At 42.1% G+C, this 23,105-nt stretch overlaps 1 protein-coding gene across 4 annotated transcripts in view; it reads left to right on the top strand.

The window, feature by feature from the left end:
• The window catches only part of LOC306650300 (contactin-6), a 299,252-nt gene extending 280,886 nt beyond the window's left edge, over positions 1 to 18,366 (top strand). For all 4 annotated transcript variants that reach the window (XM_079122186.1, XM_079122184.1, XM_079122185.1 and 1 more), the window contains 6 exons: positions 2,419 to 2,653; positions 2,765 to 2,880; positions 4,975 to 5,161; positions 15,625 to 15,737; positions 16,720 to 16,888; positions 18,104 to 18,366. In XM_079122186.1, coding sequence (XP_078978312.1) covers positions 2,419 to 2,653; positions 2,765 to 2,880; positions 4,975 to 5,161; positions 15,625 to 15,737; positions 16,720 to 16,888; positions 18,104 to 18,207 — 924 coding nt within the window. In that variant the 3' untranslated portion in view covers positions 18,208 to 18,366. The remainder of the gene's footprint in view (positions 1 to 2,418; positions 2,654 to 2,764; positions 2,881 to 4,974; positions 5,162 to 15,624; positions 15,738 to 16,719; positions 16,889 to 18,103) is intronic.
• Positions 18,367 to 23,105: the final 4,739 nt, after the last annotated feature.

Raw genomic sequence — 23,105 nt, 5'->3', positions numbered from 1 at the left:
TCCAATTTCATCCATTTGCCTGCAAATGCCATAATTTTATCATTCTTCATGGTGGAGTAATATTCCATTGTATATATATGCCACAGTTTCTTTATCCATTCATCAACTGAAGGGCATCTAGGTTGGTTCCACAATCTGGCTATTGTGAATTGAGGAGCTATGAACATTGATGTGGCTGTATCTCTGTAGTATGCTGATTTTAAGTCCTTTGGGTATAGGCCAAGGAGTGGGATAGCTGGGTCAAATGGTGGTTCCATTCCAAGCTTTCTGAGGAATCTCCATACTGCTTTCCAGAGTGGCTGCACTAATTTGCAGCCCCACCTGCAATGTATGACTGTACCTTTTTCCCCACATCCTCGCCAACACCTATTGTTGCTTGTATTCTTGATAATCGCCATTCTAATTGGGGTGAGATGGAATCTTAGGGTGGTTTTGATTTGCATTTCTCTTATTACTAGAGATGTTGAACATTTTTCCATATGTTTGTTGATTGCTTGTACATCTTCTTCTGTGAAGTGTCTGTTCATTTCCTTAGCCCATTTGTCGACTGGATTATTTGTATTCTTGGTGTAGAGTTTTTTGAGTTCTTTATATATTCGGGAGATTAGCGCTCTATCTGAAGTATGAGTGGCAAAGATATTCTCCCACTCTGTAGGCTCTCTCTTCACATTACTGATAGTTTCCTTTCTGTATTCTTAAGACTGTTTTACAAGGTGAGAAACGGAGACCAGCTCGGGTCGTCTTGGTTAATGGGGATTTCGTTTAAGGCTACATGGAAAGCAATGAGGACAGGAAAATACCTGTGTGACCCAGCAGCCAGGTCAAAGGAGGAACTGCAACGTCATTCATCGCTGTTCTGAGCACAGAGCCTGGTCCACCGTCACCTGTTCTTGTGAACAAGCCCTGGCTTTACCAGTCCCTGCCTGTGCTCACTTCTTGCCATTTCTACTGCTTCCAGTTTTACACCTGGCTACCAGTTCAGTCCTCTCTCTTCTCCCTCTCATCAAGAGCTTCTTTTATCTTAGCTTCTAAGAGTCCTTACTGCGCCCGACTTCTGCTTATTTCCTACCCTGTGTTTGCCCATGACCCAGTCCTCCTATTTCCGATGCAAGCCCTGTGACAGATTTTGTTTCTGTCAGTTACTGTAGTACATATATATACGTATATATATATATATATTTTTTTTTTTTTTTTTTTCTTATGTGCAGTAGGTTCCAGAGATTAAACCCAGGGCACTTCACCACTGAGCCACATCCTGAGAACTTTTTGTAAATGTTTTATTTAGAGACAGGGTCTTGCTAAATTGCTGAGACTGGTCTCAAACTCGCTATCCTCCTGCCTCAGACTCCGGAGCCTCTGGGATTATAGGCAAGCATCACCACTCCTGACAGAGAGCACAAAGATTTTGCACCACATAGATTATGACCCAGAGGGCTCCTTCAGTTGCGGCTCCCACAGCAGGGTCACCAGACACGGTGCAACTTTGGGGCATACTGTAATAAAGTCAATGGACTCCACTGGATAAGGAGGACTCAGAAATGTCTTGGTGAACCTGAGGGACTCTGAGCTCTCTGCTCATTAGGTATGCCTTTTTAGTCTACCGAAGTATCAAGGAAGCATTTTCCCTTGCAAAAACATACAACTAAGTCATTGACTTGTAAATACAAGTTCCTTATCACCAGGTGGAGACGTGTCCAAAATCAAGCACGACTTCATTTTCAGTTGCTAAATTTATGTGCTTATTTATAATTTTTCTTACCTGCAGAGTTCTGGGATATGCATACTCATTTCTATTGTGTAATTTTAGGTTTTCGAATGTATTTTATAGAGTTTGATCTTTCTGGGAATTTGTGTGTATTTATGTCAGGAAAATGCATGGGGGTGTCACTACTAGTGAAGATATATGTTTTAAAAATACTGGAAGGTTCTTGATGCTTTTCCGTGAGCAATAGTCTCTCTCTGAAGGTATATGTTCTCATAAAGCAATTTCATCACCCACATCTTACAAGATTTTCTTGAAAATATTGTGAAATGAAAACATATCTAGTTTTAAGTAGTTACTAAGTTAATTATGTGCTGAGTTTCAAATTAGGTCTTAGTTTTTATCTCAAAATCTTGCCATCTTCTAGACCACTTCTTATTATAATCTTCAAATGATTAAGGAACTAGATACAGATGTGTAGAGTTTGCTTTTTTTTTTTTTATTTTTATTTGAAAGCTTCGGCTGTGGCTCTCTATACCTTTCTTGGGGATCACATTCCTACTCGCCTTCCAAGTGAGAGTATTTTTTCAATACCTCACCAAACAGGGTGAATATCCAGGTTTGTTCCTATAAAAGAAAGGCCAGCTCATTACTATCATAATGGCTCAATGCAGTGTTTTGGCAAATCCTGAGTGACCGCTCGTGTTCTGCCCAAGTCAATTCCAGAAGAGCTCCAGAATGGAGAAGGATTTGGCTACGTCGTCATGTTCCGGCCCGTGGGCTCCACCACCTGGACCAAGGAGAGGGTCGCCTTCGTGGAATCCTCCAAGTTCATCTACCGCAACGACAGCATCCTGCCCCTGTCTCCCTTTGAGGTCAAAGTGGGCGTGTATAACAACGAGGGGGACGGCTCCGTGAGCACAGTGTCCATTGTGTACTCCGGGGAGGACGGTGAGTGGCCCTCGGTTCTGGGACGGTGCCCCTTGAGAATGGATGTCCACTGTGCCCTGTGTTTCTTGAAGCCCTCTGCTCATGGTGTCTCTGTCTTTGTCTGGATGGTAGAACCTCAGCTGGCCCCAAGGGGCACTTCGGTCCAGAGCTTCTCTGCTTCTGAAGTAGAGGTTTCCTGGAACGCTATTGCCTGGAATCGAAACACGGGACGGGTGCTGGGCTACGAGGTAATCCACCTGCGCTTCCCGCTCCCTCTAACCGCACCTGCTCTTTCCTGTAATCCCGAACCACTGACCTGGGTCTTCCTGTATCCTGGTGTCCGTCTGTGCTAGTTAGCTTTTCGTGACTATAACACAATACCTGAGATGGTCGGCTTAAAAAGACAACATGTTTTGGCTGGTGGTTTGGGTGGATCAAGTTTATGATTGTGTGGCCAGTTGCTTTGGGGGCTGTGGCCAGTCAATCCATCATGGCAGGAGCATGTGGCCAAAGAACTTGCTCACCTCATGGAAGCCAGGAAGCAGTGAGAGAGACCGGGAGGGACCAGAGTCCCAATGTCTTTTTGAAGGTGCAATCCCAATGATCTAACTTCCTCCCGCTAGGCTCCATCTCTTAGAGGGTCCCTACGCCCTAATGGTGCCATGGATTGGCTACCAAGCCTTCAATCGTGGGCCTTGGGGAGGGACTTCAGCAATGTCTAAAGCTGAAGAAAGAATGAAGGAAGAGAATCTTTCCAGGTGATCATAAGCAGAACATTTACAAGTGACAGGCATTTCAAGGAGCATACAGTTCCCGCTAATAAGATGAGTAAGTTCTAGAGAGCTGAAGTACAGCATCGCACCTCTCATGGATATTAACATGTTAAAATTTAAGAGGTACAACCATGTTATTATTGTTATATGTTATTATAATATGTTAACATATTAATGTAATGTTAATATATATAATAATGTATTAATATAATATGTTAACATATTAATAATATGCTGCTAGTGTGTTGTTTCCACAAGGATATTTTTTAAAAAGTAATCAGGCAATCAGGCAGCTACTTTGTTTAATTACTCAGACTTTTTTTTTTTAAATGTGGTACTGAGGATCAAACCCAGTGCCTCACACATGCTAGGCCAGTGCTCTCCCACTGAGCTACAACCCAACCCTTGTTATTTTTTTTTTTTTTCTTGAGAAGGGATAAAGTTTAATACTCAGTGATCTTCAGCCATCAGAGAACTTCACTGGGAAACCTGCTCTGTGATTTGGAGTATGACTTGGAAAGACGTCCTCACCTTGGAAAGGGAGCTAAGAAAACACCCAGATCTACCAAGTCTGTTCCTTTAGTCTATATGGAATGAAGTAAATGGCCTCTGTAGGTCTTTAACCTCACAACGTTAAGGAGGGAGAATGTGGGAAAGCAAAGTTCTTGATCGCTCGTTGTTCCTCAACTAGCAAATCCAATGATTTGTAAAACAGATAACACAGTTGATGGCCTTTTGAGGTCAGAAGGAAAGTATAATTCTAAACCACTTTGATTCCCTATGTTTTCCTTTCGACGTGAACCTTCTGATCCAGACATAAAGTTGAACTCACTTGATAGACTCTTTGCTGTTCGCCGTCTAGAATGCCGCACCTCTTCTCTGAACCCTGTTTATTTCTCAATCATCTCTATCCCCTCTTCGAGCTGGACTCTTCTCTGATCCATGTTGTCATTCTCCAAATTCTTATAACTTTTTTTTTTTTTTTTCCAGTTTCTCTTCTTTGGAACACATCCTGTCTTTTCTTTTCACATATGTATTCTTACCTCCTCACTAGGCTGTAAGGGGCTTAGAAATAGGTACTACAATTTATTCTATTTTGTCTTGTTATATGTGTCTAAAACAATGCTAATGCATAAAGTCGGATCAGTATAAGTTGAATTATTAACCAAAGAATTGAATTATTAACCAAAGAACCCTGAAGGTAGTGGCAGTAGCAAAACATCATTACTAAAGTTTTTGATTGGTGGCACAAATATTGCTTTGATCTGATGTGTTATATGCTCTCTGTTAAAGCTGATAACCTTCACACGGCGCATCAATTATTTAGTTTGAAAATTGTGAAATGTCCAGGTTCTTTAATTTTTATTGAGAATATGTCTTCACCTACAGTATCTTTCATTTCTTCTTTTGTTTTTTATTTATGTGTGAGACTTTGGTTATTTGGTTGTTTTGCTGTACTCCTTTTAATTCAGGATCATTTTTGTCCCTTACCCTGTATCTCTGCACGTGCCTGTGGTTGATATTTGTGGGAAAGCCGTGAATCACTTGTTCTTTGTTTTGAATAACCAGATCTTGTACTGGACAGACGACTCCAAGGAATCCATGATTGGCAGGACGAGAGTGAGTGGGAACGTCACCACCAAAAACATCACGGGTCTGAAAGCTAACACCATCTATTTTGCTTCTGTGAGAGCTTATAACACAGCTGGGACAGGTCCCTCAAGCCCCCCAGTCAACGTCACCACCAAAAAGTCCCGTAAGTATCCACCACCCTTGGAAAATGAGATGGATCTGTGAGTAGAGACACTTTCCTTGCTCAGTGTGCATTTCCATCTTCCCACCGCCCCGCGTTACTGCTTAGTCATAGGGTCAATGGGTTTGGACCTTTGGTGTCGATCATGGTTGAAACCTTTCAAGACAACAAAGAAGAACTCTTGTGATCTTCCTGGAATTCCCAAAGACAAAGAGCTCTGGTTATGTAGATGAAAGACAGAAAAGATTCATGCTGGAGAATAATGGTTCCAGTGTCCTTCCCTCAATGGGTTCAAAAAACTCTCCTCCCATCCTAGAAACGTTAGGTGGTTACCCCCTCTCATGGTCTCGGTAGAATCTGTAAAAATGGAGAAAAAATAGTGTGTAACGACCTCCTGGAGTTTTGTCCAAGGTCGAAAGGGAAACTCCATGATAAACACCTTAATAAATGGCGACTCGATTTGTTTCCTTGTTTTTCTTTGTTTTATTTATCACTTGAGCATGAAATACCCTGTGAGATACCTGCATCTTTCCCTTGAGGAAGTTTATCACTGTTCTTTACTTGGCTGCCCCTGAAATCTAAGCATCGACTCTTCGCTGCCTCTCACTCATCCTGCTTCATAATCGTCCAGGTGTCTTCCAGGTAGTTGGGGTCTAATAAGTCAGAGATGATCCATCGCTGATGGCGGTTGCCTTTGACTTCCACCTGAGCCTGGGGGTGAACACATGTTCTTCAGTATGAAACACAATGAAAAACTGGGAATGATCTGGCCAAATATGACTCAATAATAGCTGTTCCATAAATATTTTGTGATTATTTATATTTACATATCCCTCATATATAGTAGGTGGACATAAATTAGCTGTACGTTGACTACTGATCTGATAACTGAGATGGCTGCTAAATGACCCATAGGGGAGTAGTCTATACAGCTTGGATGCGCTGGACAAGGGATGATTCACGTCCCAGGTTGGATGGAGCGGGGCAGCAAAAGACTTCATCACAACACAACGGCACGCAATTTAACTCTCACTGATGGTACAGTGTGTTCGTACCCCATTTAATATTTTCAGTCTGTGGTTGTGCATGGATTCACAGAAACCATGCAAACTAAAGCTATGAATGAGGGGGACCTTTTTAAAGAAAGACTAAGACATGAATTCACTGCTGCCAACAAAAAGGAAAACTCTCACTTGCCTATAAATGCTGTATTCTTATCACTTTTGTGTATCGGGAAAAGAATGGGTGGTAGAGAAGAGTTTGAAAACCAGTTGATAGTAAAGGTTTTTCTGCTTATGCTGATAGAGTCAAAAAGAACTTTGAAATCATCCTTGGTTAAACAGATGGCCCAGTGATACCTACAGTACCAGAGCAACTTTCCAAGACCTGTTCCAATTCCAGGTACATCACTGACTCTCATCATATGGCAGGAAGTGAGATAAGCCATTCCATTCTTCTGCTTTAATTGTCTTATCTGTCCAGTGGAAATTCTTCCTGTCCTCGCCATCTTCCTAAATTACCAATGGAGCACAAACCAGGGGTTAATGATGAGCACATCCTTGGTTATACCAAGCGCTTTGGAACTGCCAAGAGAGAGTCAATCAGAACCCTCTGGGGTCAGTCATTTCTAGGGACTAGTAAGTATGGACTGCACATTCCTGCACAGCCTGAGATAGGCTCTCCTGAGTGACTTCCACAAATGGTAAGCTGTAGAGCGAACTCTGTTCCGCCCCCCGTCTTGCTCCACATGGACTATATCGAGGGAGCCATTGATGAACACCTGTATTAGGGTCTGTTTCTACAGTCCACCCTTATTCAGCCTCTCTGCTGGTCTGGATGGAAATCTCCAATCAATCAGTGGTGTTAAGATTGCCTAGACATTTAGCACTAGCTGATTGAGTGACTCCAAAGTCACAAAAACTCTAGATGGAATTCAGCTTCTATCTCAAGCAAAATCAAGGGTGATTAGGAACATGTAGGAATCATATGTTTTTTTTTTTTTTTAAAGCACAGATTTGTATCACAAAAAGCTCCCAGACATTCAGTGCAGTTATTGAACCCAGACTGAGGTCGACTCATTTTATATATATATTATCCCATTGACCCGCTTAAGGTGGTTGAGACCTGAACAGTGAGCTAATCATGAATTTCAGAATGAGATCGGGTGCGTGTCCATATATATAGATGTGTATACGTTTCTGAGATGTCATAATAAATGACGTGCAGAAGATAAGTATAAAACCTCAATTAGAACTTTCTTCTATGACCTGGATTTGCCATTTTGATTGCCTGTGCAGCCTAAGTTGAGTGTGTGTTAGTTTCTGCTAATCTACGTCTTCAGAAGAAGAGAACTGTTTTTGACATCAAGTTTATTCAGCAGAACAACTTGGTCCTATGAATGGGTTTGATAGAAAATTGGCTCAAATAGCAAGAAAATAATCAGTAGTTTCTCTCATAGCACACGATCAGTTGGTAAGAATGTCAGAGACAGACACCTTTTGGATACCATTGAATATAACCAGGAATATTACCACCCAAGAGGTCGTGGAAGTGTACATCTGCTGAGGGGAAATTGAAAGGACGTCAGAAAGATCCAAGTGAAGGCTCTCTGTTCTTTCTGGACTGAATCAAATACCAAAGCGCTGACAGCCCCAAATTTCTTTTATGAAAATCTAGTTTCGGTATTTCTTAAAGATCTGGTTTTCACCAGCCTCGGTGTCATGAACAAAATAGCCAACAAGCCCTGGAGAGCAAGGCGATTACGCCGTGTCCACCCCACCGTATCTGAACACCAGCCTCCTCTGTGGGAGTTCTGGACGGCACAGGAGGAAGGCTTCCTGCCGGTGCTGTGACCAGTGGCTACAAACAGCGTCCTGAAACAAGTACAGATGGATCATTCCATGTTTTTAGAGTTCAGAGGTGAAGAACAGGGTCCCTGGAGAGAAATCTGACTGTTGGTAAGGACTGCACTGCCTTGGGAGACTCCAGAGGATAGCTCCTTGGGATGTCCAGGCTTATGGAGAATACCTGCTGCCACGGCTGCTTCAAGCCCTCTCACCACTTCAGGGCTGCAGCCTCAGGAAGCCTCTCTCCCTCTCTCTCTTCCTCTCTCTCTCCTCTCTCTGTCCTCTCTCCTCTCTCCTCTCTCCTCTCTCCTCTCTCTGTCCTCTCTCCTCTCTCTGTCCTCTCTCCTCTCCCCTCTCCTCTCTCCTCTCTCCTCTCTCTGTCCTCTCTCCTCTCCCCTCTCCTCTCTCCTCTCTCTTCTCTCCCCTCTCCTCTCTCTCTCTCTCTCCCCTCTCTCTGTCCTCTCTCCTCTCCTCTCTCCTCTCCCCTCTCCTCTCTCCTCTCTCTTCTCTCCTCTCTCCTCTCTCTTCTCTCCTCTCTCCTCTCTCTCTCTCTCTCTCCTCTCTCTGTCCTCTCTCCTCTCCTCTCTCCTCTCTCCTCTCTCCCCTCTCCTCTCTCCTCTCTCTTCTCTCCTCTCTCTCTCTCTCTCTCCCCTCTGACTCTCTGCTACTCCAAAGCTCTGTTACCTCCTTCATTCCCTCTGCAGAACCCTTGAGATTGCATCAAGCTCAGCTGAACAATCCAGGATGTGTGGCCCCTGTCAAGATCCTTAGCCTAATCCCACATGCAGGCTCTTCTTTTCCGAGTAAAGTAGCCCCAGGATCCGAGGATCAGGACCTGAACCTTTTTTTTTTTTTTCTTACAGTTGTAACTTTAAATTTTTTTATTTTATTTTATTCTGATTAGTTGTAGGTGACAGTAGAATGCATTTATACATTTTGATGGATCATACATAAATGGAGTGTCAGCTCTCCTTTTTCTGATTGTCCATGTTGCAGGATCACGTGGTCATGCAGTCATACAGGTACACGAGGTCATGATGTCTGTCTCACTCTACTCTCCTTCCTACCCTGTGCCCTTCCCCTGGCTTCACTCCCCTCTACCTAATCTAAAGTAACTCTATTTTCCCCCATCCACACCCCCTTATTGTGAATTGGCTTCTGCATATCAGAAAAAACATTCAGTCTTTGGTTTTTTGGGATTGGCTTATCTCACTTAGCATGATATTCTCTAGCTCCATCCATTTATCAGCAAATGCCAGAATTTCATTCTCCTTGAAAGCTGAGTAATACGTCACATTTTCTTTATCCTTTTAGGAGGCTATTTTTCTACCTGCCACAGTTTTGGTATATGGAACTTTCTGTCACTCCAGGCTGCATTGATTTCTTCAAACTGTATCTCCCTTAATTCTGCCACAAATCAAGGAGTTTCATCTTGTCACTCGTAGATAGGAGAACAGGAAGGCTCAGAGAGGTGTCTCCATGACGTCTGTTAGACTGGCACGCTGTGAGCATGAAATCTCTTCCTGCTGTGTCAACGGATCTAGTTCATAATATCCCCCTCTGTTACAGTTTGCAGATGCGGTGTCCCCCAAAAGTTCCCGTGTGAGACAAGGTAGCAAATTTCAGAAGTGAGATGACTACATTATAAGAGTTGTAACCTAATCAGTGGATTAATCCACTGATGGTAACCACAGGCAGGCGGGGTGTGGCTGGAGGAGGTGGGTCACTGGGGTTGTGCCTTTCGGATTTACATTTTGTCCCTGGCAAATAGAGCCTGTTCTCAGTTTCCTGACGAGCTGCTTATCCTGAGCTGCTTTCCTCCTCCACACCCTTCCGCCATGATGTTCTAGCTCAACAGCGATGGAGTTGGCCCACCATGAACTGAACCTCTGAAACCAAGGATCCAAATAAACCTTTCCCCCTCTGGGTTGTCCTGGTCGGATCTTTTGGTTACAGTGACGAAGAGCTGACTAAAACACTCTCTAACCACTGAAGTCATCTCTCTCCCTCCACATGAAGCCTCAAACTGCTCAGAGATTTTTCTTCCTAAAATGCAAACATGGCCTTCCTCTGTCCCCACATTTCACTGATTTCTTTTGCCCCATAGAATGAAACATAAGAAAAAGACACACCAGCTCTTTGACGGTCTGTCTCAAAGTCCCTTTCCCTCCTGTTCCTCGACAGCACTGGAATCATCCATCTCCTGGAACTGAACCTTCACCTGTCTGTTAGCGTCCCTAGCGTTCCCATGAAGGTCACATGTCGGCCCCGCTGCTCTGTGACTTCCTGGGGTTTCCTCTTGGATGTGTGCGTGTGTCCTGTGCAGGACAGAGTTAGAAGGGGTTCACAGCAAGAGTCCTCTGCGTGCGTCCAGCTCAGCCGTCTTCCATCTGTGTGACGAGTCCCAGCACCTGACAACCTTCTCAGCTGAGAAGTTCCAGGGACGCTATGAACCTCTAGACCGGGCACCAAGGAACGGAAGGACGCGGCTGGCGTCCACCCTGGGGTCCTGGTGGCTGCCACGCTGTGAGGGTTCCGTGCTCCTGACGTGTGTGATCCTTCCTCTGCGGTGATTGCACACGGTTGCATCTTTCTCAAGTGGAAGAGGTTGGCTATCCGCTGCACTTTTTCTCTTTATAAATTCATGGCAGAGATTTTCTTCTGGAAGGACGCCCAGGGCATAGATGAGAAGCAGCTTCCATGCAACATGGGAGGGAGCCCCGATGCTCAGTGCCAGCCTTGGGTTTCACCTTGATTTTCCACGTGCTTGTGAGGGCGTCAAGATCACCTCTGAATAGTGGTGACAGCGGAAAATCCCGCATCCATCATGCGTTTAGCTCGTCGCCATCTGGATTTTCTGTCCCAGGTCTGATCTTTCTCTGAGAACTGAGGTAGCAGAACTCATATTTACCCAGATCTCTGCCTATTCTGATGGGTAAGCTGAAGAGGAGCTAGAACCTTTGTGGTTTTTTCTGGAAATAGGCCACTTTGTTCATCCACTAGACAGACAGTACCTCTGTGATCCAGGCTTGGGCTTACGAGCTCAGGGATTCTTGCTTTCAGGCACTTTCTTGTGGAGTAGAAATATAACTGAAAATAAGAGAAGATGAAATTGAAATAATGATGAATTATGAAAAATACTGTGAATAGAATAAGAGGTTTAGATAGATAATACCTAAGGAGAAATTCCCATACAGGGAAGCCTACATATGTGGATGTGTCATTTGCCCTTCGGCAGATGAATGGATAAAGAAACTGTGGTACTTATACACAATGGAATATTATTCAGCCATAAAGAAGAATATTATGGCATTTGCAGATAAATGGTTGGAATTGGAGAATATCATGCTAAGTGAGATGAGCCAATCCCAAAAAACCAAAGGCCAAATGTTTTCCCTGATAAGTGGATGATGATATATAATGGGGATCGGGGTGGGGGGGTGAGAGAAGAATGGAGGAGCTTTAGGTTACACAGAGGGAAATGAGAGGGAGGGGGTGTGAAAGGTGGTGGACTGAGACAGACATCATTACCCTATGTATGATTACATGAATGGTGTGAATCTACATTTTGCACAACCATAGAAATGAAATGATGTACCCCATGTGTGTAGAATGAATCAAAATGCAGTCTATAAAAATAAAAAAAAAGACAGAAGGACTTCTACGTTGAAAAATAGTAAAACCGTATAATGCAAAATTGCTTCAGTGTGCTATTATTGCTACTGTTGACTGATGAGGATAGTGGTGTTGCTACTTTTAATAAATATCAGTGAGTCCATGTGAGGACCGCGGCTTGGTGATAGGATGCATTTCCAAGAGACAGCTGAGAGGAACTTCGAATACACTGTGAGCCACCCTGACACCCCTTACAAGGAGTCTAGATTTTCAACGAAAGGAAGAAAAATATTTACATGAGTTCTGAGAGGAAAAGAATAAAACAAACAAAGCCCTGCTTGTGGAGAAAGACGCATTCAGAAACAGGAGCAGAAAGTGTTTACAAATTCTGCCTCAATTTGGCCCCTGACGTTGACTGAGCAGCCTGGGCGCTGGATTCTTTCTTGCTGTAAATATGCAATCAATCCATATTTAGACATAAAGGAAGCATTAAGCTTTTATTCCATCTTACACTTATGTTCTCTCTCTCTAGCCCAAATGTCAGCCTCATGCTGTTACTTAGAAGTGTAACATAAGAAGTTGTTTTAGAATTGAGTTCACAGTGTGAACTACAGTTGAATATAAATGCCATCTACAGAAAAATTGATTACAGAGAAGCCATCAGAGCTGCGGAGGCTAGTTTAATGTCGCTCTGTCATTTGATTAATAGGGAATGATTTCGTTCTTGGAAATTGCCTGCAAAACTTTTTTTTTTCTTTTTTTTTTTAACTAGAGAAAGTGCTTGTTTGTTTAGTTTATCAGTACTGACCTGGTGCAGGCTTCATGACATGTGTTCCCTATAATCCGTGTGACCGGACCCTGGCTTTTGAAGGTGATAGAAGTTACGGTTCCATCACAGATGTTTGCAATCCACGTTGATCGGCTTCCTCAAGCCAGAACTGGTAACCGTGGGCTAGTGAAGGCGGTAGCCTCCTAAAGGGCTTTCAGAACTTTTTGTTTTGTTTGTTAACCTCAACTGTGTGGCACAGACTTTTAAGAAACCGTCATGGATAAGGATAAAGGCTAGAGACCAGGAGAACTTCCCAGATAATTAGCCGAGCATCTTCCATTTTATCTTCCTTTCAAAAAGCAGATGAAGCACCAACTAAGAGCTGTATGAAGAAGGGACACTCTTGACTCTATGCTAATTATATTTAAGAATTGAATCAGTTGCACACTTCAGATTTTTATTATTAGTAACAAACTGATTCAAACACAATTGAAAAATTGATGATGTCCTAGTAGCCCAGAGGAGCACCTGGGCTCTTAGGAGAGAGAATTAACACTTATTGAGCTTTTTAATATGTACCACTAAGGAAGAGAAGCACATTTTATATTTTGTTTCACATACGCTAAGGATATTATAGACTAGGAGTTACTATCTCATTTCAAAGAGAAGACATCTAGGGCTGTTGGAAGAGAAGAGATGCAAATTCAACTTTTCTCTGACCTCGGACACTGCCCCTTTCTACCCGTGTGATAGCAAGAAAAATAAAGCTTTCTAATTAATCCATGCAACTAGCTATTCAGACCAACTGGTAGAACGCCCCTCACTTAATACACATGGGGTATTTTGCTTCTGCTTTGATAGACGATGAAACAAAAGCAGACATGTCAATCACATGGTTATTGACACGGTTGCAACTGACTCATCTACACTGTTGGTGTGAGTCAGTTCTCTGTCCTTGCCTGTTGCTTTGTCAGTGGGCTATGGATGTTCAAAACAGTGCTTTCTCTACCACAAACAAACAAACCCAACAGGGCAACAGAAGAAACATTCAGAATCCATCAGGCCCAACGACACTGAAGGATGAATTTTTATTTGCTTCGTATCGATTGCATGATGTAGTTCATGTGGCTGCTTCATCTTCAGGAACCAGAAATAAAAGAAATACATCCAAAAAGTAGACTAGATTTTAAAGCTGGGATGTCTTGTGAGAATTTTTGTATCACTTTTTTTTTTTTTTAACAGCTGAGCAAAACAAAAAAAAAAAGACACTTTGGGATTAAAATAAGAGAGGATAGTTACAAAATCTTTATTATTGCTATCCCGTCCTTCAGAAATAAATGTATTGGCAGGGCTGCATTGAATGTTTACTAAACATAGAATTCTCAAGCCTGTACTCAGGGCTGGGTTTGTTCTAGGAGATGGTCAGTCCAATTGGCCTGTCCACCTTCTGAACACAGATGGATTTCTGTGGGTCCGACTCTGGCAGCGGGCCTTGAACATAGGACAGCATAATGAATGGTTGGGCCACACTGTGTCACCTGCGAGTCTGTCCACAGCCCACAACATGATCACTGTGGCCTGAGAAAATTGCAAAGGACCTTGAGCAGTTTTCTTTCGTCATCTGCTCGCAAGTCGGTTGTTAAACATGTCTGAATCAGGTGCCTCTTCTAAGCCACACCCTCTGCTGAGGTCAAAAACAGAGTTGAACAAGGCTCAGGTCCTCCGGAAAGTCAGAGAAACACATGACCAAGAGCCACTGTGGTTCCATGTGATAATGTCACAGTGAACACTAGCTGAGCCCTATGGGAGCTTCAGGGGAAACGTTGCTCTATCTACGTGTCCCAAGGGTGGCATTAGTGGCCGGGTGGACAATAGTGGTGTTCCGGTGGATTTGAAGGTCAGGCAATGCACGGTCACACAGCAAGGGACACCCTGCATCCTGCCAGATGAGACCCTCCAAGTGTGCGAAAGAGATCAAGGGAACATTCCGACAGATATCATTTTCATCAGGGTCGTTTAGCTTCCCGAACTCAAAAGACATGCCCTGAACAGCTTGCCAGGAAGTTTCATCTTTGCCTCTGTTTTGCAGCGGAATGATGTTAAATCTCTCCTCGTTTTTCACATCTCAAGAATAATCATGTGGACTCAGCTCTTTGTCCAGGTCAAATCTTTGTTCCTCTTGTCACAGGGATGGACCAGAGAGACCCACATTCTGATGTGATCTGCCACCAGGTAGCTGTGTTTGTTGGGATGAGTGACTTCCCGGCCTGGAATCTGGATGTCTTATTTGTAAATTTCTCTAGGTGAACTGGATCCAGTACGTTAGAAGGCTGACTCTCATTTCTTCCTTTCCTTCTCTCCCAAACAAGATTCATTTCAAGGAACTCAAAGCCACCGTTTGGAGTTAGACAGTCTCTGCGGTGATCCATCTGTTTGTGATGATTTTTTGTCCTTTGTGGAGTTTCCAAATGCTCTCTTTACAGTAAATGACATGCTTTCATGGCCAACATGGTTGGTAGAGCTGAGATAGACACGTGGCCAAATTCAGTCAATGGTCAGTTTTGTCACCAGAACCCTGGCTTGGGCTACCTCTGAATAGAGGAGTTTTCCGTCTTCAGATGCTCCAGACAGTTAGCCTTTGTGTGACAATGCACTGGGAATGACAAAGATGTGGTCTGTACCAATATAGCACACAGCCCATCCTACTAAGCAGCAGAGAGGCATGCCTTGATTTCGATTTTTTTTTTTTTTTTGTCTCCAGATTCTTAAGAGGCTCCCCTATATCCTTTACAATCTACTGCTAATATTTTGCTTAAGATATCTTGAGTTGGCTGTGTTACCTCTAAAGAGTACTAATGCAGTCGAAACGCCACCTGAATTCGCTTCACATGCACATTGATTGACAGCTGAATGCAAGCCTGATAATAGAGACTTTTGATTCATTTATATGTAACAAACAAACTCAACAGCCCTGATGAATAAATTAACACTGGACATTCAGTAAGCCATTATTAATTCATAAGTCTGTCACAAAGACATTCTCCAATGACCAGAATTGGAATAAATTTGCTTACCCTGATTACAATTAATAGGAGATTTCAAATGACACCAAAAAACATTTGAGCTTTTTTCTGTGCTAATCATCGAAGACTTATTTTTTTCCATTTCATGACAGCGCAGCATGCACTGACCAGAGCTAATTAATATTCATTTGAGTCTTTGATTGTCTTTTAAAGCTCCAAGTCAACCGCCAGCAAATATTGCCTGGAAGTTGTCAAACTCTAAATTATGCTTGAACTGGGAGCATGTAAAAACCATGGAAAACGAGTCTGAAGTCTTGGGCTACAAGGTGGGTCTGACTTTTCCCTTTAGTTGTACAAATTATGACACTAAGGAATCAGGAATATCACCAAAAAAGTAGGAAACCATTTTGGTGCCTAAGGAGACAGTACAGTTTTACAGAGTTTTTTTAAAAAATTGCTGCTTTCAAGTTCTTTACTGAAAAGGTCTTACAGTCAGCTGAGTCTAGTAGCGTATCCTGGATCATCAGAACACTAATTGTACAGGGTTCAATATTTCATTTTATTTTATTTTTGCACGTGACTCCCTTTACCATCAAAAGGTGGTGTGTATTTGGGAAGTAGATGTGAGATATCAATCAGGTCAAAGAAGACATTCTAGAACTCTGGCTACAGTATGCTGTGACCTTTCAAAGTCATTTAGGTAATTTAACAAGGGAATCATCAAGTACCCAGACCAGAGCATGTCCTTCAGTCAGAATAGACATCAACCCTTGGCCAATGTATATGTTTAGACACTTGAAATGGGTCCAAATCTAAGATTGACTTTAAACAGGAAGAACCAGAGATGATAACCTCAAGCCATTTCGTTAATAGAGATAAATCAATTTATTCCAGAGATACTGGCCAAAGGAGAAACCTTTTTGTTCATTTTTCTGTTTTGTTTTTTAAACTAGGGTTGAACCCAAGGATGGTATACCACTAGGTCACATCCCCAGCCATTTTTATTTATTTATTTTTTTTATTTTGAGATAGATTCTTGCTAAGTTGCCTAGGTTTTGACTAAAGTGACGAGGCTGGCCTCAAATTTTCGATTCTCCTGCCTCAGCCTCCTGCGTCCCTGGGATTACAATGCCTGGCAGAGAAATCTTTTTCTTAGAACCAAATACATTTAAAGAACAGGCATCACGTGGACTTTTCCAGAATTGCAATCCTTTGTATAATGACATGCTTCGTGGTCACTATTATAATGACATGCTACATGCAGAAATGTCACCTGTCTGTATTAACTCCATTTACCATTTTATCCAGATTCTGTATCGGCAGAACAGACAGAGCAAAACTCATATTTTGGAAACAAACAACACCTCAGCTGAGCTTCTGGTTCCCTTTGAAGAAGACTACTTGATAGAGATCAGGACGGTCAGCGACGGGGGAGACGGCAGCAGCAGTGAGGAAATCAGAATTCCAAAAATGTCCAGTGAGTGGGGCCCCTGGGCTCGTGGAGAGTTCCCATCTCGGTACCTGCAGCGTGAACTCCGGCTCCAAGAAACTTCCCAATTCTTATTAAAATATTGGGAAAAACTAAAAGGCCTATAGTTCCATTTTAAATTTTGAATCAGAGGGGAGGAGGCAGTTTTATTTTTTAATCTTTCCAATTTGCATTGCACTTATTTATTGCAGTTTTGTGTTTCTTCAATTGAAAATTTAAAAAAAAAGACTTTTTAAGAAAAATAAATTTAAGTTGCAGATGAACACAATGCCTTCATTTTATATATATATATAAAAGAGGACAGAACCCAGTGCCTCACACATGCTAGACAAGCGCTTCCCTACTGAGCCACCACCCCGGCCCCAACCCTCCGTATTCTTTGTGTGTAATTTTCTGATTCATTCTGTTGGCACCAAAGACTCAGAAATTATTTTTATGGATTCTTAAAGGCCTCACAGAACAGGGGCAGCAAAGGAGAAGCACACATACGTATGCCACCCTTTCCATATTCCTGGCAGGCATAATTAGTCAATCACAGCATTCATACTGAACTGAATCACAATTTTGAGTCCTTCTCAATAAGATCCGTTATGCTGGTCAGTCAGACTTAGGCTGTAAGGACAATTTACTATCTTAGTGTGAGAGGGATAAGAAGAGCTTGAAGTTCTGCTCAAGATCCAATCGTCAGCCATCCAAGTCCTGGCTAATTTTATTATTATTATTATTATTATTATTATTATTATTTGGTACCAAGGATTGAACCCAAGGGTGCTTAACCACTGAGCTACAACCCCAGCCCTTTTCGTTTTTTAATTTATTTTATTTTGAAACAGGGTCTCACTATATTGCTTAGGATCTTGCTAAGTTCCTGAGGCTGGCCTCAGACTTCTGATCCTCCTGCCTCAGCCTCCCGAGCCGCTGGGATTACAGACATGTGCCACCACACCCAACGATGGCCTATTTTAATTTGCACTTCAGGAGGACTTCAACAGTTTAAACCTGGTCAACTGCTGTTTTACATTTAAAACAAGTAGCCTAAAACAAAGAGTAAGGGACTTTCTAAAATTAAACACATCGTAAATGAAGGGAATGGAATAAAATATATTGTTGTAAGGAGCATGAGTGTTTTGTGTCTTGAAGAATTAATCTAATGAGGAATTATAGGTTTCCAAGTCGTCTCGTGTTATTCTTTTTATTTTGCAGGTCTGAGTTCCAGAGGAGATCAAGTCCTAGAACCTCAGGCCCGTTTCCTGCCCATCGTGGTTCTGAGTTTCTACTGTTTTCTTATCCAGCCACTTATCCGATGAATAAACGGATAAACCATAAACGGCTGGAAACTCTCTGACAGCTAAATCATCCTGTAAATATGCTCTCCAGCCTCCACCAGGAGACTTCTTAATACAGATTTGTTTGGAAAGAAGAAAAATGTATATTATTAAGATCTTGTAAATATCTGTGGTACATTAATAAAGACAATTTTAAACACTTTTGAATTTTAAAGTTCACACATGATTGCGTACATTCAAAGGTGCCAAGTTAATCCGTGGAGCCACAACGGCTGCGTCTTTCAAGCCCTGGGTACGGAGAGTAAAAATAACTCCCCTTGCCAAGGATGATAGGTGTGAAGTGGATGTGAATCTACGTGCATTTGAATGTACTCCAGGCAATGCACTTCAGTATTTAGACAGTTCTCCCCACTTCCAAATAAAATGGAATTATTCGTTGATAGTCGGGCTTCTTTCAAAGTATCAGCTATGAAAAGGCATGGTGAGCTTTCGTGTCTGAATCAACTTGGAGCAAAGAACATTTGCACCCCCAAAGGTGGGTATCCACCATGTTCTTCCAGACTCACCTTGGAGGCATTTCAGTGACCACAAGAAGGGCTTCCTGGCAGAGGAGAAGAAATGAAGGGAATGGAGAACCCAGGTAACATCCCCCAACCATTCTGACTTCCTCTAAACAGTGCCTCTGAGCCAAGTTACTCTTCCAGCAGATTCCATATTCTCCTAAACTGGTTGCATGAACAAGAGTCAGGTGATGATTATAAACCCATAGCCTTTATATTCAGTAAAGAATCTAAGAACAGAAGTATTCGGCCAGGTTTTCTCTATTGTGGTCAAAACACATTGGGCATGGTACACAGGCTCAGAGGTAGTCTTCTCTACCTCATCCTGTGTTAACCAGGATTCAGGAGGATTTCTGTGGGTGGAGTCTCCTCCAGAATGGGCCTCTCTTGCTCAGTGGCCTCACTCCCTGGAAGCGTGGAGTCTAGGGAACATAGAAGGTGGGTACCGTTCAGGACATCTGTCCATTTCCTTCACAGACAGCTTGAGGGGTTTACCCTGATCTCAGCCTTTGCCGCCCACCAGCCCCTGGCGTTAGTTGACCTGGGGAGCTCAGGGTGAGGAAGGACACCCTGGACTCACCTTCTTAACAGGGTGCAAAATTGTTAATTGGGGGGAACTTACTTGAACTCTCCTCATCTTCAAGTTTGGATCCTCCCTGCACACGGTTCTTAAAATCAGATGTTGTTTGTAGTCAGCTCTTTCGCTGCTGCGACAAAATGATCTGACCAGCACAATCACAGAGGAGGGAAGGTTTATTTGAGGGCTCACAGTTTCAGAGGTCTCAGTCCATGGAAGGCTAGCTCCATTCCTTGGGGCTCCAGGTGAGGGAGAACATCATGGCGGGAGAGCATGGTGGAGGGAAGCAGCTCACATCATCAGAGAGCAGGGAGAGAGAGAGACTCCTCTCTCCAGATACAAATATGTACCCCATAGTCATACCCCATTCCCACCTCTTCCAGCCACACCCCACCACTTCAGTTAATCCCATCAGGGAATATGGGGGGACACCTCATATTCAAACCATTACAGATATCATGTTCATTCCTTCAACATTTTAGAACTCTTTACAAGATGCCCTAGAGTCAGCCACAGAGGGACAGTACTTTTCTGTGGCCTAGTACCTGCTCCCTGCCTAGGGGAATGTGTTGTGCAAACAGTTCAAATGAACGAGCCTGTTCTCCCTGGTGCTGTAAGACCTGGCCGTGCTTTTATGGAGCTAATCAAGCAACAGCAGATTCCATTTGGTTCACTCTTGCCACACACTCTCTGTCCGACACACACCCATATGTGTCTGGTGTATGATCTTAACGGCTTCTTCAACCTGCTGAGTCAAGATTTGTGTCCTCCCTAGAAAGGAGACTCAGAATTAAATATTCTGAAATTAGTGTTCCCACTGACCTAGTGAGTGAAATATAGACATGAATCCAAAGGCAAATCATGTCTTCTCGTCTGTCATATGTTCGCAGAGTACTCTTGGTTTATGACTTCCAGAGTCTTAAAAGTCTATTCAATATCTAATATATTATTTACTTCTTCATCACTTCCTACTGTGTTTTGGAATGTAATTCGGCATCATACTAAGCAGTATGACCTGCGGCTCAGTTTGAATCTCTACTCTTGTTGAGATCTGAGACTCATCTTCAACATCTCCATTTTACTAGGATCAAAATGATGGGATATGATATACCTAGAATACTTGGCAGGGTGCAAGGGACCCTCTAAGTTGTTTATAAACACAGCTGCTGAAATCTCCTACTTATGAATTAGACCACGACTGAAATAAGTTACCACAGTTCTTTGCCCAGTGTTCTATATGAACAAATTTCATATGCGTTTGTGTCAAAAGTTAAAATAGCTTCAAGAAAAATGGGTTGCCCACCTACTCTTGACACTGAATCTCACTGAAAAATAAAGCCAATGGTGGTCTCTCACTCCATTTCAAGGAAATTATCTGCATGATCTACCTACTTCCCTGCCCTTCAGGAAGAATTCCAATAGATCCTTTTATTGACTGAGTGGAGGAGTATTATAAACTCTTATCAATATGATAATTAATTCATTTCCATATTTCTTACAGGAAGAGGAAAAGTTGTGACTGAATCCAGAAAGAGCCAGAGAAGGAGCAGGAAGTAAGGAGCAGGAGACAGGATACTGGTGAAAAGTGACTTGATAAGGTTACGGGCTACCGGATAGCATGGACCTCCCTTCTCACTGCACCAGAAGGCAGCTTATAGGAGGGCATGCCTGCTATCTTTAAAAGCTGAAAAATTCAACTGATGAGGGATGACCCGAAACTCCTATGAACCCCAGATGCAGTAGCCTAATCATTACCTCCCATGAGTCATCCTGATATTTAAAATGCCTCTGTATTTTAGCAACTCATATTCTATCTTGAGGCGACGAGAAGGAACATACACTCCTTATGAGCCATCGTATATTTGTTTGCTATGAAACTCCATATTTATTTCAACAGTATTTGTTATTGTTGTTGTAGTTCTATAATTCTGGAATTTGTTCCTTTTATCCCTACTGGACTCAGCACTTGTATAAGGGTTCTCCAGAGGAACAGCACACATAGGGCAGGTGTTTATGGCCCGAGACAGAGAAAGAGAAAGAGGTATGGCAAGGAAATGAGTGAAGAGATCATGGAAGCTAAGAAGTGTCAATGCAGAATGGCTTGTGGTCTAAGTTCCAGTCAGAGTTCACGTGTGAAGTAGGGGAAGATTCAGAGACCATCAGAGAAACATGGCTGTTTCTTACTCAGATTTTGATTCTATTCAGGCCTTCAACATTTTGGATGACATCCCCACCACATGGTGAAGGGCAATCAGCTTTACTGAGTCTACTGATCCAAACCATAAAAGCAAATTATCACAGGCACACCCAGAATGATATTTAACCAAACACCCAGGAAACATTGTCCAACCCAGCTGCCACGTACAATTAAAATGAAATGATGCTCTTTTGGTGATACTAATTCTATTCTAATCCCACCCACTTGTCAAATGGAATGATTGAAATCCTACTCTCACTTTATTCATTTGTAAGATGAGATGTTGAGAGACAGGGCTTCCAAGTTCTTAGGAAGCCCTACGGTTTTTTATTAAGTGACATTATGTGACTACTTTGGGTACAAGGCAATGTTTGATGAACCTTGACAACCCCCACACACCCTGAAATGCTTTCTCAACTTTTTTCTGTATCTTCTCTGGTCGAATGGGACCTTTCTTACCTGGAATTTACTACCACTGAGTATGTTTCCTCAAACTGCCGAGAGCACTCAGAGATTGAAGCCCATGTTCATGGACCTGTGGAGAATCACTGGTGTATTAGAGTAGTTTCTAAGGGCTAGGCTGGGATAAATTTTGTTCAGTGAAAAAAAAAATAAAATTTTAGGTAGTTTGGTAAGATTTTCATAATGAATAATTTGTTTAATATTTGGGGGATTTTGACTTTCCTACTTTCTGTGGTAAAATGTCCACTCTTCAATAAAACAAATTGGGCATGATAGAATGTTTTGTATACTCTGTTTTAAAATACTCTTACTTGGCCAAAGACTAGATTACTTTATAACAAGTTCTATTATTAAGATTTATATTTTCTGAGAACACTCGAAAATTCAAAACCATTGGTTTTTTTTTAAACAGTTTTTGCTATTATAATTCCCTTTCTTCTTTTTAAATTTTTTTCATTCTATTTATTTATGCGTGACAGTAGAATGTCTTTTGGCATATTATACATACATGCTGTATAGCTTCCCATTCTTGTGGTTGTACATAATGTGGAGTTACACTGATCATGTATTTATATACATATATAGAAAAGTTATGTGTGACTTATTCTGTCTTTTCTGTTCCCATTCTTTCTCCCTTCCCTTCATTCCCCTTTGTCTAATACAAAATATGTCTATTCTTCCCTACCCACCCCCAATCTGCATATCAGAGAGAATATTTGGCCTTTGATTTTTTTTGAGATTGGCTTATTTCGCTTAGCATGATAGTCTCCAGTTCCGTTCATTTACTGGCAAATGTCATAATTTTATTCTTCTTTATGACTGAGTAATATTCCATTGTGTATATATACCACATTTTTTAAATCCATTCATCTGTTGAAGGACATTTAGGTTGTTTCCATAGTTTACCTATTGTGAGTTAAGCTGCTATAAATATTTATGTGGCTGTGTCACTATAGTATGCTAACTTTAAAAATTTGTTCTAATTAGTTATACATGACAGTAGAATGCATTTTGACACATTATACATAAGTGGAGTATTAAGTTCTCATTCTTTTGGTTGTGCATGATATGGAATCACACCAGTTATGTAATCATATATGTACATAGGGTATTCAAGTCCAGA

This window comes from Sciurus vulgaris (genome assembly GCF_902686455.1).
Source record: "Sciurus vulgaris genome assembly, chromosome: 19".
NCBI lineage: Eukaryota > Metazoa > Chordata > Mammalia > Rodentia > Sciuridae > Sciurus > Sciurus vulgaris.
The sequence above is the reverse complement of the archived record's forward strand: the minus strand, read 5'-3'. Positions and strand labels throughout refer to the sequence as shown.